At 39.0% G+C, this 18,694-nt stretch overlaps 1 protein-coding gene across 2 annotated transcripts in view; it reads right to left on the reverse strand.

Annotated features, from left to right (window-relative positions):
- LOC131066494 (RGS1-HXK1-interacting protein 1) overlaps window positions 1-13,337 on the reverse strand; it is a 141,061-nt gene extending 127,724 nt beyond the window's left edge. Inside the window, exon 1 of one of the 2 annotated variants that reach the window (XM_058001265.2) lies at window positions 12,805-13,337. In XM_058001265.2, coding sequence (XP_057857248.2) covers window positions 12,805-13,023 — 219 coding nt within the window. In that variant the 5' untranslated portion in view covers window positions 13,024-13,337. Of the gene's footprint in view, window positions 1-12,744 lie in introns of both variants that reach the window. The other variant, XM_058001264.2, reaches the window with a different exon arrangement.
- Between the last annotated feature and the right edge of the window lie 5,357 nt (window positions 13,338-18,694).

Below are 18,694 nucleotides of genomic sequence, written 5' to 3' on the forward strand. Positions count from 1 at the left end.
AGGCGCTACCTTCCAAATATAAAGTTTTTGTGACAACTTTGAATGTCACAGAGACGACACCCACCTTTGAGAAGTTAGAGAATCTACTTCAAAAAGAAGAATCTCTAAGGCACGAACATGAGGGGGAGGATCATGCCATGACCACTCATCATAAAGGCAAGAAGCCTATGAAGCAATCTGGTGGACCACCTAAATCTTGTAACTGTTCCAAATCTCCAAAGAAGTGTCCAATATGTGAAAGGATTGGACATGATCTGAAAAATTGTTGGTACAATTCCTTGAACAAAGGATCAACCCACCAATCACATCTAAAGAAGCCAGTTCAAAGTGGCAAACCACATTGGGAGCAGAAGCGCAAAGACAAACAACAAAGAAATGTTGTTGAAGCAGAAGATTCTCTAGATGAGGAATACGTGTTGTCAGCTCACACTTCAGAAGATGGTTCACAATCAACTTCCATATGGTATGTGGACTCTGGTGCTACAAAGCACATGACTAGACAGAAGGAGCGGTTTCTCACATTGAAACCCCATCACGGTACAGTCACTCTTGGAGATTATACCACCCATGAAATCAAAGGTATTGGTGACATCTCTTTGAAGTTTGGCATTAATTGTTGCAAGATTACTAATGTCTAGTACGTGCAAAGACTTACCAAAAATCTCCTTTTTGTTAATCAATTTCTTGACCACGACCTTAGGACTGAGTTTGATAACAATCATGATAAAAAGATTTGTCTTATCAAAGATAAGTCTAAAAATGACAAGATTGTTGCCAATGCTACTGAGATTGGTAAAATGTTTGGGCTTGATACAACTACTAATAATCAATCTTTAGTGACCAAGGAAAATGATCTTGCTCTACTTTGGCATCATAGATTTGGTCATTTAAGCACTAGTTACTTGCTAAAACTTAGTCAGAAAAGCATGGTCAAATGGCTTTCGTCACTTGAAGAGTCAAGAGTTGTTTGTTCTATCTATATTGCTGGAAAACAACACAGAGAACCCTTTTATCCCAGTGAGCATCGTACAAGCCAACCTTTGCAGCTGGTACATACCAATCTGTGTGGTCCCATGCCACCTAGTCACAATGGATATAGGTACTTTCAGCTTTTTGTTGATCATACAAGGAAAATGTGGGTATATTGCTTGCAGCATAAAGATAAGGCCTTCTCCTACTTTAAAATGTTTCATACTTGTTGATGTGTGTTTTAGGCACATGCAAACATAGAATAAAATACCTTAAGTATCTTATCCTCTCTTGAATAAAATCTCTTGGTTGTTGAAGATTAGCTTAAGGATCACCCAAAAAGACTCCAAGGTTCATGTATGTAGGATCACTACATGTGGATAAGCTTAGTTAGTCGTTGTGATTGTTGTTTCATCAAGGGGCATTTATGGTTCGAAAAGATTTCATGAAGTGATTGGCAGATGGTATGCAATGGGATTCCTTCCCAAGACTACTAAATGATTATCAAAAAATGGCAAAAAATAAGGGATTAGAGAAATTCTAAGCTATTCTAAAATGAATGGATGAAGAAATGACAAAAGTGAAACTCAACCAGTTATAGCTTTGCCATACACAAACAACTCCACTAAAACTAGTGCAATCTTCTAAGGATGTTTGGAGATTTTCAAATTACTACTAATCATAGACACCATCAATTGAATGCATATCAATGATTTAGCAATAATCAAACTTAAACACTTTCAAATGTTCTAGTTGACCACACAAGGCTCGCTTACAATCAGCAAGAAGCTAGTGGTATGGATAACAAGTTCCACAATATATCAAATGCAACATTCCATCATTTGATCTGAACACTAAAACTAACATCAAAGATTGACTTGAGATGACAAAAGAACCATGCAATAAGCTTCGAGGATTTAGCAAAAACACCATAACTTCAATGTTTTATTGATCCAATAGCCAAACAACAACAATTCTTCAAGTCTTTCTCTTGTTAATATTCTAGCACTATTACTCTCTCTTCTACTCTATTGCTATTACAAACATCATTAACCTTGCCATTAACTTTTACAAATGAAATGAGCGGAGCTTATGTAAGACTCCCAAAAGAGGCCGAGATTGAAGGGAGATCAAGGGCCAAGATCTTGCCAGCTCAACCCTGATTAGGGTTTGATACAAATGAAAACCCTATCTAGATAATCATCATCATGAATCAGCCAATAGGAAAATCGCATGTGCCAGCATGGAAACCGAGGAAGCATCCTCCAATAGGAACATGAAATGCCACATGGGATCATAACAAACTATCTTCTAGAATCTGGTCCCCTTTCTCACATTCCTTTCTAGCATATTTGATGAATCTAGTCACCATCTCCTCTATCTCAGTCATCGGGATCTCAGGTAGAGATTTCAGCTTCTCTTCCATGTGCATGACTTCGTCGAAAGCTTTGCCGATGGCATCCTCCCATTCAGGTTCGAGCTCTTGAGTTTTACTTGCCAAGACTACGAACTCTAGCATATCATTCATTTGCTCTTTGGTTGTCATACCATCAGTACCGTGGAAGATAACCTTTATTCTTTCTTGCAACTCCTTGGCCTCTATAACTGTCCTTGGATCAATCTCCCTTCCTAAGACAACCTGTGCTACTCCCACTATCTTATCATGGATTCGGTGCATATCATCTTAAACTTGACTACATCCGTTTCCAATCTCCTCGAAAATAATCTTCTTTGTGCAAAGCAGGCTACTCCATTGTAGAAGATTAGGGGTAGTTCCTTCTCTTCTTACTTTCTCCCTTGATAGGACCTCTCTTGGTGTCTTCCTTATTACTTGAAGCGTTGGGATGATAACATCTCTAGCATGAGGAAATGCTTCGGAGACCTCTATGAGGACATGAGTTCTCCCAAGGACCCTTATGACTGTATCAAGTGTTTGCATGATGCCCTTCATGAACTTGCTCACTCTAGTGTATGAATCCTTTATCCATGTATCCATCAATTGTGTTGAATTCCTCATTTTCTCCATATGATCAACTGACTCTGCGGGAAGCAAGGGAGGTGGTGTAGCTGCTAGACTTTGATGTGTCAATGGTTGCTGAAACTGTTGGACATAGTTCCTCCATGCACTTATCTCCTTTTCTAATCTTCTATTCTTCTCTATTTCAGCTCTCAACATGTCGTTGACGGCCTTCACTGAATCAATCGCATCACCTACGGCCTACTCGAAGGTGGGTGGACCCAAGTCAATGGTCTCCATATCGTACTCATCGTCTGTAATCTCTCCTTCATATTTCTCAACTCTTGGATTGGCTATTTGCAGCTTTCTTGATCCCGAGTCATCTCTGATCACCTTTGACATCTTCGTAGCTTTCCTCTTCTCAATGACTTCTCGAGTTTGGCTTAGAAGACTCGCTATGTCATATGTTTGTTCTTCTTCTTCGGCCACTATCACCTCTTGAGCTAGCCTTTCTTTTAACCACTCCAGAATAGATCTCCCTTCTTGAATTTGTGCTCCTTCGTGCATTTGCTCATCTCTAGGTGGTGAAGTAGTTTCATCATTATCTTCTTCGCCTTCTTCAATCTCTTGAATGAGGTGGGTGAAATCTTCTTGTTCTTGAGATACCTTCTCTTTGTCTTTAGCATTGTGGACTGTAGACTTAATTGATGCTCCTTGACTCAACTCCTTTTCCATCCTTAGTTCTTTTGGTCTGGAAGGAGGATGATTCGCATTTGATTTATGCTTCTTCTTTGCAGGTTCCTTTTCACCCTGATCTTCCTTCCTCTTTGATCCTCTTGAATGAGATGGTTGAGGTGCGCTGCCACTTGCATTAGCTTCATCTTCTTCTCCTCTTTCTTCTAAGTAGAATGTTGGTGTTATATTTTGCTCCTTCAACTTTTGGTGTTACACATCTACCCATATGCGAGTATACTCCAAGACTGACTTCATTAACTCCTTCAAATCATCAATCTCCAAATCTGCCCATTTGAATTTGATCTCCTTGTCTTCTTTGGCGTAGGCTCCTTGAAGATATCTACCACTATCGAGGGGCAGCCTAGAATACATCTTTTTCACCTCTATATCATTTTGAACATTCATCCAATAATCTTCAAGATTCCATCGATGCCTGTTGTTCCTTCCCAAAACTTCCTTTACATTGCCATATGGATCAAAGCAATCTCTCATTGTGAATAGCTTGAGTGAATGAAGTGCTAACTCTCGCTCAGCATCTTCGGCTGCATGAATGGATGGGCATGACTCAATGGAATCTCCAAGTGTAATGGGAAAGAAACACCGGCTCCATGCTTATGTCTATATGCTTTGATGTGCACCAATATCTGTCTCACCACCTCGAGTAGCACCACTCTATTCGTTGGGTATTGCGGCAACATGTAGGGAGGAACGGGAGATCCTTGAACTCTGACGTAGGTGAACTTCAGGAACTGGATGAACCACGCACCATGTTGCTCTACCAACGCCTGCGTTTCTGGAGAGTCTTTGTTGGGATCCACCTCGGAATTGCCGTGTGATATGCATAGTGAATGCATCATTCACCCTCCTATAGTGTTGTTTTGGTGGATGTTTGAGCTGCGAATAACAATCATACACCTTAATCTCTCCAGGTCTCCTTCCAACTACGCCTGTATACATGAGTCTCGGATACTCAAAAACTTCTCGCAATGGAGTATATGACGTAAGAGCTCATATAGAACATTCTGGTGCGCATTAGCCTCCTTAATTGCTTATCAATGTTGTTGCTAATGAGTCTTGCCCAATTGATTGCCTTCTTGTCGCAGGTGACAGTCTCAATGTAGTAGAACATCCATTCCTCAAAGTACGAAGCCTCAGGTGCACCTACCAATCAATGGAGCAAGGTGATGAAGTCTCTATATTCATCATTGAAGTCTACCTTGTGTAGTCTATCGGGCCATCTGCTTCTCCCTCCTCTACTCTTCTTCAACCAAAATTTGTCGATGATCTTCGCGCAAACATCAGAGTCATCGTCGTAGGCTGATTTAGCTCCTTCCAAGGTTATGTAGACCGTTTCCTTGGGCTCGGGTAGATGAAATGACTCGCTGATTGCTGTCTCCAAGAGATATGCGAGCACTTTCCCATCCTTCGCCATAATTCTCCTTGATTCTGAGTCATAGTGCTAAGCACACTCTACGATGAGCTCATAGCATTGCACCGCGGGAGGAAAGCCAGCTGCATTTATGAGTCCACTTTCAATCATCTTCTTGGTTGTCGTTGTAGGTTCGTTGATTTATGATGGGTGGCAAAACTTCTTGGTATCGAACTTGCCAAGATTAGTGTCTCCAACTTTGCTCCAATTTGACCTGATCCTGCTCTCGAATGCACTCCCCTTCATATCTTCCTTGATGAGCGCTTGACGGGAAAGAGTCTTGTTTTGTTTGGGAGCCACCATCCTTCACCTATAAGAGATGTGTAAGTTAGACTCATCGTGAAAGGTAAGTGAAATGAAAATTCAAATCAATCTTCTTACTGAATATGAGTTTAATGACTGAACAAGATTGATTTTGTGGTTAATGTAGATCTGATTCAATGAAACTCAATCAAAATTTAACTATAATCAGACCTAAGATGACTTTTCTATCAAGCAAAATGCTATACTACACCTCAGATTTTACTGATTTCACCTTGCGTGAAGACTAATGATGATAAGAAAAATCTGCAAGAGCTAGATGAAGATGAACAAATTCGCCCTCCAAAAAATGAACTTGCTGATCTTTGGGGTGAGTCTGCTGTAGGTATTTGCTCTCTCAGATAAAATTTGCTGATTATTACCCTTGAACCTGCAACTTGAATGATTGAATTCGCTTTGATAACTTCAATGATTATTACATCTCTGATTAGCAGAATCAATTTGGTGATTGATTCTGCTAATCAGAGATGTTTTAATTTGAAGGGATGTTGAAATGAGGATTTCAAACTTACCTTTATAGGCACCTAAGGTGAATGGATGTGTCTTTTACCCTAAGGCCGACTTGTCTAATAAAAATAAAACTAAATTTGGTTTCATTCTTGCTGGTCGACTTGAATGTTTTGAATTTTAGAATTATATCAAGGGCGCCAAAGTGTCATTGTTAATCTTCTTTCAATGTGCAACACTTAAGGTTATTTACCAACATAAGAAAAAGTTCGCTCCAAATCACTTATACATGAAGTTCACTCAGAATCCTTCAAACCTGAAGTTCGCCCCGAATATTGAACTCACGAAGTTGTCAATAGGTTCGCTCCAAATTGTCCAAGTTCATGAAGTTGCAAAATCCGTTCTAAGGGAAGTGTGTATATGAAGTCTCATTTCCATCACCTTGTTTGCTAAGTTTGTTCACATATTCCAAGCATTACTCTTAATCTCTCAAACCTGAAGTTCGCTCCATCACTCCAACTCATGAAGTTGTCCTAAATGTGAAATCCACTCCAAAACTCTCCAATCCTGAAGTTCGCTCCAAACTGCGAGATCATGAAGTAAGGATTTCGTTCCAAAAGTTGGATTCATGAAGTTGATGTTCTTGAATTTGCTTCATTCCTTTGATTGTCAACTTTACCTACGAAGGCTTGAAGATGTAATTTGCTCCAATCTCTCTATTCATGAATTTCGCTCCTAACCATCAACTCATGAAGTTCAAGTTCGCTCCAAGGGGTGAAATCATTAAGTTCGCTCCAAAATGACAACTCATGAAGTTCGCTCCACAACACAAAGTCATGAAGTTCGTTTGGCATTGCATCTACTCAAGGCGATCATCCTTCATTTCTCATTCAACTTCGCTCATGTAGGATTGCTTGTGCATGCTCATTGATGAAATTCGCTCCAAGAAGTGAAGTCATGAAGTTCGCTTCAAGAAGGCAACTCCTGAAGTAGGAATTTCACTCCAAAAGGTGAAGTCACAAAGTAAGAAATTTCGCTCTTATAGGCAAAGTCATGAAGTTCCCTCCAAGATGTTAACTCTTGAAGTGTGAATTTCGCTCCTAACCATCAACTCATGAAGTTCAAGTTCGCTCCAAGGGGTGACCGTGAAATCATGAAGTAGGGAATTTCCTTCATTCTTCCACTTCGAACATGAAGAAGCTCGCTCCAAATCTCCCAAGCATAAAGTTCACTCCAAAAGCGTCAAACCTGAAGTTCGCTCCATATCCTTCAAACATGAAGTTCGCTTCGAAAGTGTGAGTCATGAAGTTAAAACCTAGAGAAGACTTAAAGACGAGGCGGATTACAAATGAGCTTATTAATTACTTCATTGCACAAGATTTCAATCCTTGGAATAATTCATTCAATTGCTCAAACTCATACTTACACCAATTCTCAAGCAAAAGACTCAAGGAAAATCCACTCATCTATCACTCAACATGAAGTGGGCAACTTCAATGAACTCCTTAACTAGACCTTTAATCAACTAACAAGGGATGCAAACCTTATAAACTCACTCATTTCATCCTGAAAAGGAGAGAGAGGCTAGACTAAGCAACTAGAACTCAAAAAAAAGGGGGGTCCCCATTTTGATGGGGCGATGTGTGAAATGGTCACAACAGTACTCTTGTGGAGAAAGATACAAATCATCGTATTCGTGTCCTCTGCTCAAATCGAGGGGGAAATACACCAACACAAAATTCTCCACATATCTGAAGGAAAATGGCATTCAGCATCAACTCACTGCAGCATACACACCTCAGCAAAATGGTGTTGCAGAACAAAGAAATCACATCATCGTGGAGATGGTCCGAAGTATATTGAAAGATTATCAACTAGAGCATGCATATTGGGCTGAAGTTGTTAACACGGCAATTTATCTTTTGAATTGTGCACCAACCAAAGCCCTTGATGGCATCACTCCAAAAGAAGTGTGGACACGGGTAAAGCCTTCTATCTCACATCTTCGTGTGTTTGGATGCACTACCTATATGCATATTCCTAAACCAAAAAGGAAGAAGCTAGATGAAAAGTCAATGCAATGTATTCTTCTTGGATATGGTAATGAATCCAAGGCATATCGCCTCATGGATCCCAACACAAAGAAGATTTGCATTAGTAGGGATGTAATTTTTATGAGAAGAGTGAGTCAAGTTCTCCTCCCACGTCATCACCTACTTCAGATAGTGCTCCTATATTCAACATGGATGGTAAAAATGATGGGAATGTTCATAGTCAATCAACTCCTACCAATGTCACAAAATCATTACCGAAGTGGTATAATAGTACCATTCAAGATGCAAAGCCAAATGGAGTCCCAAACACTTCCACTTCAGGTCCGAGGACTCACAGCATGGCTCGCAATGAGGTAAACTTTGCACTAATGACTTCAATTGTTGATAATTTTGAGTCATCTACAGTTCAAGAGGCACTTGAATCAAAGCCTTGGAAAGAGGCTATGGAGGCAGAGTATCAATTTCTGATGAAAAACAACACTTGGGAGCTTTTTGATCTACCACCTAGTAAGAAAGCAATAGGATGCAAATGGATATTCAAAACAAAGTATAAAGCATATGGTAGTATAAATAAACATAAGGCTAGACTTGTAGCCAAGGGTTGTGCCCAGAAAGAAGGGATAAACTGTGAAGAAACCTTCGCTCCCACAGCAAAGATAAAAACGATTAGAATGATTTTTGCTTTAGCAGCACAATTTGAATGGAAACTATACCAAATGGATGTAAAAAGTGCATTTCTCAATGGAGACCTTAAGGAAGAAGTATATATGACTCAACCAGAGGGATATATTGCACCTAGTAAAGAAGAAAAGGTATGCAAACTTGTTAAGTCACTATATGGTCTTAAATAGGCTCCTAGAGCCTAGTATATCAAAATTGATGAGCATTTGCTACAACATAGTTTCACTAGGCATACACATGATCCAAATCTCCACCTCAAGGATCAAGGGGAGATATTGTGATAATTAATGTGTATGTTGATGACTTAGTTATCACAGGAAGCTCAAAAGAAATGGTTCAGACAACCAAGAATGATCTCAAGAAGGCATTTGATATGACAGATCTTGGGCTACTACACTATTATCTAGGCTTAGAGGTATGTAATGTCCCCACTTTGGAATAGAATTTAATATTAAATGATAATAATAAAATTCTTAAAAAAATAAAAGAATAAAAAATTAAAATATAAAAGAATATAACTAAGCATAATTAAAATTTAATTAAGTTAACGAATGGTCAAAAGGCATGAAATGCTAAGTTGTGACTCTCCCAAATATGAGGTATAAAAGGGAGATGAGAACTCATTTGAAGGTAGAAATAATTTGGGAATCAGAGGTGCAGATCTGATTTAATAAAAGTGGAGACTTGATTGCGAAAGGTTGTGTCCCTTTCAAAGGGCAGAAATAATTAAGAGTTGCACTCTTTCAAAGGGTGCTAATGGTGAAAGGGTGTGTCTCTTGCCAAAGGGCATAGATAATGAAGAGGTGACCTCTCCCTCAAACTGAGAGATATAAAGGAAAGAAATCAAAAGCAATTAGTGACATCACCATCAATCAGATCAGATTAGATCAGAACTGTTATTAAGTTACAGGAAGTAACATCCTTGTTCTTGGTGGTAAGCATGAGGATGTGCTTAATATGTATGTTTAATATATGAAGTCCGATAATGTTCTTCTGCAGAATTTAACAGTAATATTAATATAGACTGCAATATGTATCACAATCATACTTAATTTCATATATATTCATAATACCATTAAAATGAGATGACTAGTCATTACCGTAAGAACATCAGCAATTACAAGAAAACCGTATGAAAAGACACAATTTGAATAACAAATTGGTTTGTTATGAAACGGCACGATTTGCATATGGTAAGAGATGCGATTTGGGAGAAGGCATAAGACATGTTCCTTTGAACACAACCAATCCCTTCAATCAGCAAGGTATAAGAAAGGGTTTGACATCATTCCAGCAAAGGGGGATTACATAGAGCATATATGCTGATTATTCCAGTATCGATCATTGGAGCATTGATTGGAGCGCACAGCTTGGGTTGCCGTGGTTGAGAGAAGTAATGAAGGAAAGGCCGCAAGCTTTCAAAGGGGTCGCTGCCTCTAAAGGACGTGACCATTGATGGTGGTCTTACCACCATGATAGAAGAGGTAATCAAGGGAAATAAAGGAAGAAGTAAGTAATAAGACAAAAGCCTAATACCTGCTACAAATATACTCAGCCATATATCCGAACTGGTATGAATTCCAGGAATTACATATAGCAAACTGTAGATGCATTGCATGGTAATTTTTGCATGATAATATCTATATATTCACAGTATTAATACCTTGCATATTTACGACTAATGCTGATAACATTCTGCATATTTGGTTGGCAATATATTCATGTTTATGAATCTGATCTATGATACTGTTGAACGCTATCTCTAGAGGGGGAACTGCTGTACAAAGGCACCCTACATGGATACATTTGGTAGGGGGAACTGCTGTACGAGGGCACCCTATATGGATACATTTGGTAGGGGGAACTTTTAATCAAGACACCCTACCAACTATTGCACTATAGCTCACTACCAAAATTCATGATTTTTACTCTTTAATATTACAAGAATCCCTCTTTATGTTATACATAGCTAATTCTATATGTATAGTCGCTTATATGATCATTCCTTAATGTAATTTGTAGTATCTTCTGACTTTGTTTCTGCAGGTTGTAACCACAGCAGAGGCTAAGGTACTCTCTGTTAACCCCTACACTAAGAACTGAGATCCATAACTTGGATATTTTAAGGTAGCAAACAAATCACCATATATTTGTGTCACAGAGAAAATATGCCAAGACACTACTTCAGAAATTCAAAATGATGGATTTCAAGCCCAGGTCTACACCTATGGAATCAGGTTTGTAGTTATCTACATCTGATACATCTTCTCAGGTGAATGCAACTCTCTATCGTCAAATGATTGGAGGTTTGATTTACCTGACTTACACTAGACTGGACATTAGTGTTGCTGTTAATTATCTATCAGGATTCATGCAAGAACCAAAAATGTGTCATTGAAAAGCAGCAAAACGGGTACTAAGGTACATCCAAGGTATAATGAATCATGGTTTGGAATACAAAAAGAATGATCAATTCTTCTTGACAGGGTATACAGATGTTGATTATGCAGGTTCAATTGATGATAGGAAATCCACATCTGGATTTGTTTTCTTCTTGGGTTCTGGTCCTATTTCTTGGGGAAGTAAGAAGCAAGCCACAGTTGCTCGTTCTTCAACAGAAGCAAAGTATCGTGCAGCAAGTGCAGCAGTTTGTGAAGCAGTTTGGCTACGTTGCATATTGGAAGGCTTGGGGGTACCTCAAAATCAGCCCACTGTTCTCTATTGTGACAATCAGAGTGTTTTCAAGCTTGTCCGTAATCCAGTGTTTCATGAACAGACCAAGCATATTGAAGTTGACTGTCACTTCATACAATACATGTTCAACAAAACAACATCCAGCTTTAATTCTGCTCAACTAAGGAACAATGTGCTGATATCTTCACCAAGCCACTTCCACGTGTGAAGTTTGAAAGTTTTCAGGATTCACTTATTAGTACTTTAAAGAAATGAAGTAATAAGGGGGGAATGTTGGGTATTACATTATTCCCGTATGGTCTGTTTGGTTTGTTTATTTGTTTGTAATTTGTTATGGGTTGTTAGTCTATTTAGGCACTTGTATTTGTTATTTTGTTAAACCCGTGAGTGCCAGATTAAGCACATTGTTGCAGTCATGCTTATATATATATATATATATTCCCATTATGCAAATGAGGCATTCGATTGCTCTTCGAATTGTAATAACCATGAATCTGGTCCCATTATAATATTTTGGTAATATATATGTTTTCCTGAATTTGGCTTTTCAATTTTTATTACAACTTCTAGTTGCCAGACACATCCCATGGGATAAAATTCATGTTTTGAAAGATAGTAAAACTCCGGATCTTCCAAAAATGCCTCTGCGTGGTTTTCTTTTAAGTCTGCTTTGTTCTGGTCTTGAATTCTGTGAATCGTGAATCTCATCCAACTCTTGGCTGTCTTTTGTCTTTTTATCTAAAAATGAGTTTCCCAGAGATCCTATATCAGAATGTTTTGGGAGTGGAAAGGAAATCTGGTCTCCTAGTTCTCTCTCAGTGGAATTTTAATAAAAAGGTCCTTCTACGCAATGCCATAAAAAGTCTTACACTAATTAAGGTATATTTTCATTTTCAAAGGACAAATATATTTGGAAGGAAATAAACCCAAAAAAAAAGCATATACAAGGCAGTAAAATCATCACTAGATCACGGGAACCTATCGTTCATAACAGACGTAATATGCAAATTCAAATCATGCTATGCATAAACACTTGTGTGTAAAAATGTATTGCATTTCAACGTTTAATCCAAGAAATCTTTCAGGACAAAAAAACAAAGAATCTCATTGAGTGGAATTTAATTTAATTTTTTTTAAGACATTTTGCCGAATGTTAAAAGAAATTGAGTGGATGAGCTCAAACAGAGAAATGTTGCATACTGCATCTTATTCAACTTGCTGGGAATAGTTTACCCCATCAGGCCAGACCATATGAACAAAAGGATACTCTCGTGGCATCTACTTAGATCAAGCCGCAAGGGAGGAAATTTTCGGTTTACCAAATCCAAGGAATTAAAAAGGTATAGTTAACAGAAAATTGAAAAACGGTTTAACTATTCGTTGCTAAATTTTTACTACTTGCAATAAAAGCAAATGAAGTTTTTTAAGCAATGACAGAAAAAAATGAAAAGAATTACCAGCATTGTTCGATAATGAATTGAAGAATTGGCCCGCAGCTCTCCGAAATTATTCCTTACCGATTGCAAGGCAGAGTCGGTGGATTCCACTAAACTTTGCTTCAGCTCCTGCGCCTGCTCGGCCGTGTACACGTGCCACGGCTTCGCTCGGCTTTCAGCCGTTTCTTCTCCGCCTCCTGATTTTAAATTCTCTGACGAGGCGTCCACATTGGCGTCTGGCGTAACCACCGCTGCATATGGAGGAGGCGCGGGCGGCACATCCGCTGCCGATTCTGCCATTATCCTAGACCACAAAACCTAAACCCTTTGCTCTCTTGAGCTCCAGACGAATGAAATCTGTCACAGGAATTTATATAGACGGCCCTGTATTCTACGAGGTTAGCGAATTTGAGTGAGTATTGATAGCATTTGTACCTTCCCCGACTGCTTCTGCGATTTGCTGACTCCTATTTCTTTAAACCTTGTGCAATTTGTTAAATCGTTAAACTCTTGTGAAAAATTATGTTTAACTCTTGAAACCTTGTGCTAAGCAGACATTATAGTTAAACTCTTGTGAAAAATTATGTCCCAATTTGAATACTATTTCTTCACGAGTGCCAAGTAGCGATTAGCATCAGTCTAGCATTATAACTAGTAATCACATTTTGGTATGTAATGAGTACATCGAAGAAAGTCAATTATAAAAGAATTGGATCTATTTTTTATATACATTTGTGCAACACACGAGGTCAATTGGTAGGCCATTTAGAAAAATATGTGTTTTCTCCAACAAAAGTTTCAATGGAAAAGTGATAGCCTCAAATCAAATATGCATCCAATCTTAAGGATCCAAACACAAGTGAAAGAAAATCACTAATCGAGAAGATAATTAGGCTCAAGAAGTGAGAGAGATGTAAAGAGGGAGCAATAGAGAGGCGGGGTAGGGGAGAGATAAATATAATAAGAGAGAGAGGAAGAGAATGGGAGAGAGAGAGAGAGATTGAAAGATATTTAGAGAGATATGAAGTGTTATATAGAGAGAGGTGAACAAGAGAGAGATATAGGAGTATAGAGATGGATTAAGATGGAAGAAGAAATATGGAAAGATAGAGATGGAGAGACAGAGATATAGATATTGTTGGAATATGAAGTCAATTATAGTTTTACTCCAATAGTGATGAAGTTAGGAGTGGGTAGGGCACTAGTGTTATTCCACCAGTGACAAATACTCGTCATGGGCTATCATGGTAGTTTTTTAGGCTTGTGCCTAACGCAGTTGTTTGAAAGACCTGGCTTCAAGCCAAAGGTTGAAGGTCGAGGGTTGTAGGGGGGCTAGCTATATCCCTCTTGCCACGTCAAAGATGTTTGAAATTTTTGGGACTTTCTATTTTTAGCCATTTTGACATTGTGCAGAGTCATACTTTCTTTTTTAGAAAGTTGTCTTTGATTAGGACTGAGCAACCTAGATGTAAAACGCTACAAGAAGTCATGTTTTCTTGACACTGTGAAAATTCTTGAGAAATACAATACAAAAGATCTTTGCCCATGGTTTTTTCCTAGTATATTTTTACCAAGTTTTTCCATGTAAATCTATGTGTTTAATTTTTATTCCTTTCTCTATATAATTCTACACTAAATATTTTCACAACAAATATAGAGGTCTCATAAGAGGTAGAGGGAGAGGGAGAGAGGTAGAGAGAGGGATACATGTTTAGAAATAAAAGGGGGATGAGGAAGATAGAAGGAGGGAAATAGATAGAAAGATAGAGATAGAGGGAGAGATAAAGATAGAGAGAAAGGGAGATAGAGAGGAAGAGAGAGAGAAATATAGAGGATGAGGGATGTGTGTGTGTGTGTGTGTGTAAATAGAGCAATATAGATATAAGGAGATATAAAGAAGGGGGGGGGGGGAGAGAGAGAGAGAGAGAGAGAGAGAGAGAGAGAGAGAGAGGGGGGGGGTGGAGAAAGTGAGAGAGGATAGATAGAAATATATGGGAAGAGAGAGGGAGAGAGAGGTGGAGATAAAGAGATGGATAGGGGATAGGGAGGGGGTAAAGGAGGGAGAGATGGGGAGAGATGGGGAGAGATAAAGGGAATATAGAGAGAGGGAGGGAGAGAAAGAGAAAGAGAGAGGTAGAGTGAGAGAGAGGGGAGGGGGGGGAAGGACAGATAAGAAGATAGAGATAGAGGAAGTATGAGGGAGAGTGAGAGCAAGAGAGGAAGAAGGTAATAAAAACAAGTAATAGAGAGATAGGTGTTGAGAGAGGGAAAAGAGAGATGTAGGGGGGAAGATAGAAATAGAGATATTTCATAAATAAATAATAATTATATACATTGATTATAATATAAAATATATTATTATTTAACTACATATTTGATGATTCTACGCTAAATTGTATATTTTATTTTAAATAAACTAATAATTAAAAAAATATTTAATAATTACATTAGATTGAGATCCTATATAAATTTTTGCTCTGCTATGTCGCGTGCTTTTGCTTTTTTTAGTGATAAGGCTATTGATATTTTTAGTTCTTCTCATGTGGATGACGATAGTGTCATAGGCAATTGCAAGGATCAAGTTTCCACCTACCTAGTCACTATGTTCTTGTAGATGTTGATAGTGTTTTGGGCAATGGCAATGGTATGCATTTTATGGATGTCTTGTGATATGGTCATAGGGCTTCACAATTCTACTCCCCTTCTACACATCCATCCAATTTGGGCCGGTTTGCTTCACTAGGAAAAGGGCTCTCTCCTCCCAATTAGCTTGCTACTCCCAAATCCAAGGCATGTCAACCCCAAAACATAAGTGTGTCTCCTCCTTTGTTGATCAAATTGTCTAAGGTTTCTATTTCTGGGTTCGAGGGGGATGGCCCCCTCGATAGGGAGTCCATGGGTTGTGTGCCTCGACAAGGGATTTCAAGGGCAATGCCCCCGAAGCCACATTTTATGTATAATTTGTCATTGTAAATCTTGACCATTTATCTTTAGGTCATAGATCTAACCATGGACATTTTGTGTGCTTTGTTTTCTCTAGAAGACAACCCTATTTTATGAGGGCATTGTATTACAACTCAATATCATATTGTAATTTGCTCTTCACTCTATAATAGAAAAGAAGCGAACAATTCTTTCTCTAGTGGATGTAGCCCACTTTGGGTGAACCACGCTATTTCTCTATGTTATTGTGATTTGTTATTTTTGCCTCTATTTTCTATATTATATATAATATTATTTATTACTACAGTTTTCCTTTAAAACCCTATCACCTCTTGAGCATGACCCAAATATTTGTGTGGATGGGCCTATTCATGATTGAGAGGATTTCTTCCAAACCCATGCACTTATATGCTAATTTGTTAAAATTTGGCCGAAACTTTGTAATTTGCACAATTGGATTTCTTCGCATTGGTAGTTTTGTTTGGAAGATGAATCTGTATTTTCCCCAACATTAGGGGTTTCTTCGTCCTGGAGTTTGAATTTGAAGAGTGTTGTTGGGTAATTAAGCATTAAGGTAAATTGTGTTAACATCGACAGTTAACTCGTCGGTTGTCGGCAGTTGACACTAGGTAACTGACCATACTCCTTTATATTGTATCTGTTTCCAGTCTTTGGACATGTTATTGTAGTCGCACATATTGCTATCATTGTATGTATCGGCTTATTATGAATCAATAGAACACTTGTGAGTTCCATATATTCTTTGTACTCTGTCATTTATGCAATGTCTTAACCTGACACCCTATGATGAAAACATTTGGCGTCGTTGCCTAAGTAAAAACCTGGGAGCAATGGGCAAAAGGATGTACTACATGGCACACGGATAATGGGACAACCATTACCAGAAGGAACGAGTGACACTGACAGAGAACCCGAAGAATTGTTCGAGGGGGAAAAGACACTCACGAAGGATTTCTCCTGCTTCATACAGGTGACAATCGAAACACACTTACGGAGGGAAGCCACTGCCAAAGATGTCCCAGAAGATGTTGTGTGGATTTCGCTCAGAGTAAGCCACGTTGTGAATCGGTTGATGAGCGAACTGCCTAACCTTTTGGCACAAGGATTTTTGGCTCTCCATAACCGAAGGGAAGACATCTACTGAGAGAACTGACGACAGCAAATTCTACAGGAATTTAGGGAATGCCAAGAAGATGAGCGCAATACATGAACTCTGATGATCAGAGAGAATAAATAAGAACACCCCCATTGTAATGAGTAGGTCAGTGACATACATTATGTACGAGGGATGAAGTAATGCAAGTTTTTGTTTTTGTTTTGTGTACATGGTGTGTGCTTGCTATGTACAGAAGTGATTTATGCCCAATATACTAAATAAGGACAAAAATAAAAAGATACAAAGTGACGAATGGGAAGTGGCACAAAGAGCATTGAATCTCATATCCAGGCAGATAGAGCTGCGGAGTTGGCCGCTCGCATCCCGTCGTTGGAGACGGAGTTGGCCCAGCAGCAAGCCCGAGTCGGCCGTGCGGAGGAGGTTCTGGACACGATGAAGAGAGAATTGAGCTCTGTGAGAGTAGCACTGGCGGCTGAGTCAGAGATGAGGACCACAACAGAGACATGTGTTACCAACCTTGCGATAGAGTTGGAGGCGAAGCAAAAGGAGCTCATGGAGGTTGTATTTAGGGTGAAGCGGTCACAGGAGCACTAGTTAGTGGTCGAGCGGGACCTTGCTTATCGAATTGATCAAGTGATGCGGTTGCGGGCACAGTTGGCTTCGACATCAGCAGCCCCTTCTTCTTCAGGGACGCCCTCTTGCCCTCCCCAGTGATTTTTTGTTTTGGGTTTCAGTTTTGCTTGTACATCATTCCCATTTTGGTTGTCTGTCGTCCGGAGATGACATTTCTTTTTGGGGGGGATGATGTTGTCGGGTAATTAAGCATTAAGGTAAATTGTGTTAGCATCGGCAGTTAACCCGTCGGTTGTCGGCAGTTGGCACAGGGTAACTGACCAAACTCCTTTATATTGTATCTGTTTCTAGTCTTTGGACATGCTAATGTAGTCAAACATATTGCTATCATTGTATGTATTGGCTTATTATGAATCAAAAGAACACTTGTGAGTTCCATATATTTTGTGTACTCTGTTATTTATGCAATGTTTTAACCTGACACCCTATGAAGAAAACAAAGAGGATAAGAACAAGGTGTTAAAAAAGGGCTCGTGGGTATTTCAAGGTGATTTCTTATGCATGAACTTCTGGTATCCTTCATTTGATTCTCGAATGAAATTTTTTACTTATGCTTGTCTTTGGGTCCACTTTTAGGAGCTAGATTGTTTGCAGACCATAGGCGATGGCTTAGGAAAATTACTTATGTACCTTTGAGGAGACAATTAACTATGCCAGTGCCACTCGTGCTTGAGTTTGTGTGGAGATGGATCTCCCTACAGGCCTTTCGGTTGATATTTCATTAAATGTAGGCAAGATATTTTGGAGGCAACCTGTAGACTACGAAAAGGTGGCTTTTAGATGTAGACAATGCTACTCAATTGAGCACTTCACTGCTTAATGCCTAAAATTAAAATATTTTGGGGTTGGAAACTAGAATTCTCTACCCACCCCCACTTGGTGGATTGGTGTCGAAGACCATCATTACACAATTTCTTCCCAACCAACCTTTTGCTCGACTAAGGCCCCTCCACTGGTTTGCTCCAAAAATTCTCTACCTCCTCTTCTGATACTCTTCAAGGTTTGGATTCAAACGTCACCACTCCTTTAGAAGGTATTGTCGTCTCCTCGAGAGTATTAGGATTCATAAACTCAAATTCTTCTATTGATCTCTCTGATGATCTTGTTGATCCTAATCTTGGTGCCATGGTGGTAGATTTGGTAAAATCAATTGACCCAAGGCAAATACCAACTTTTGAAGAAGTGAATCCAAACTCTATTGACTCCTCCTAGTCTGCTCATGGTTGGACCAAGGTTAAAGAGAAAAAAATATTCAAA

The sequence above is a fragment of the Cryptomeria japonica genome, chromosome 8, assembly GCF_030272615.1.
Source record: "Cryptomeria japonica chromosome 8, Sugi_1.0, whole genome shotgun sequence".
Taxonomy (NCBI): domain Eukaryota; kingdom Viridiplantae; phylum Streptophyta; class Pinopsida; order Cupressales; family Cupressaceae; genus Cryptomeria; species Cryptomeria japonica.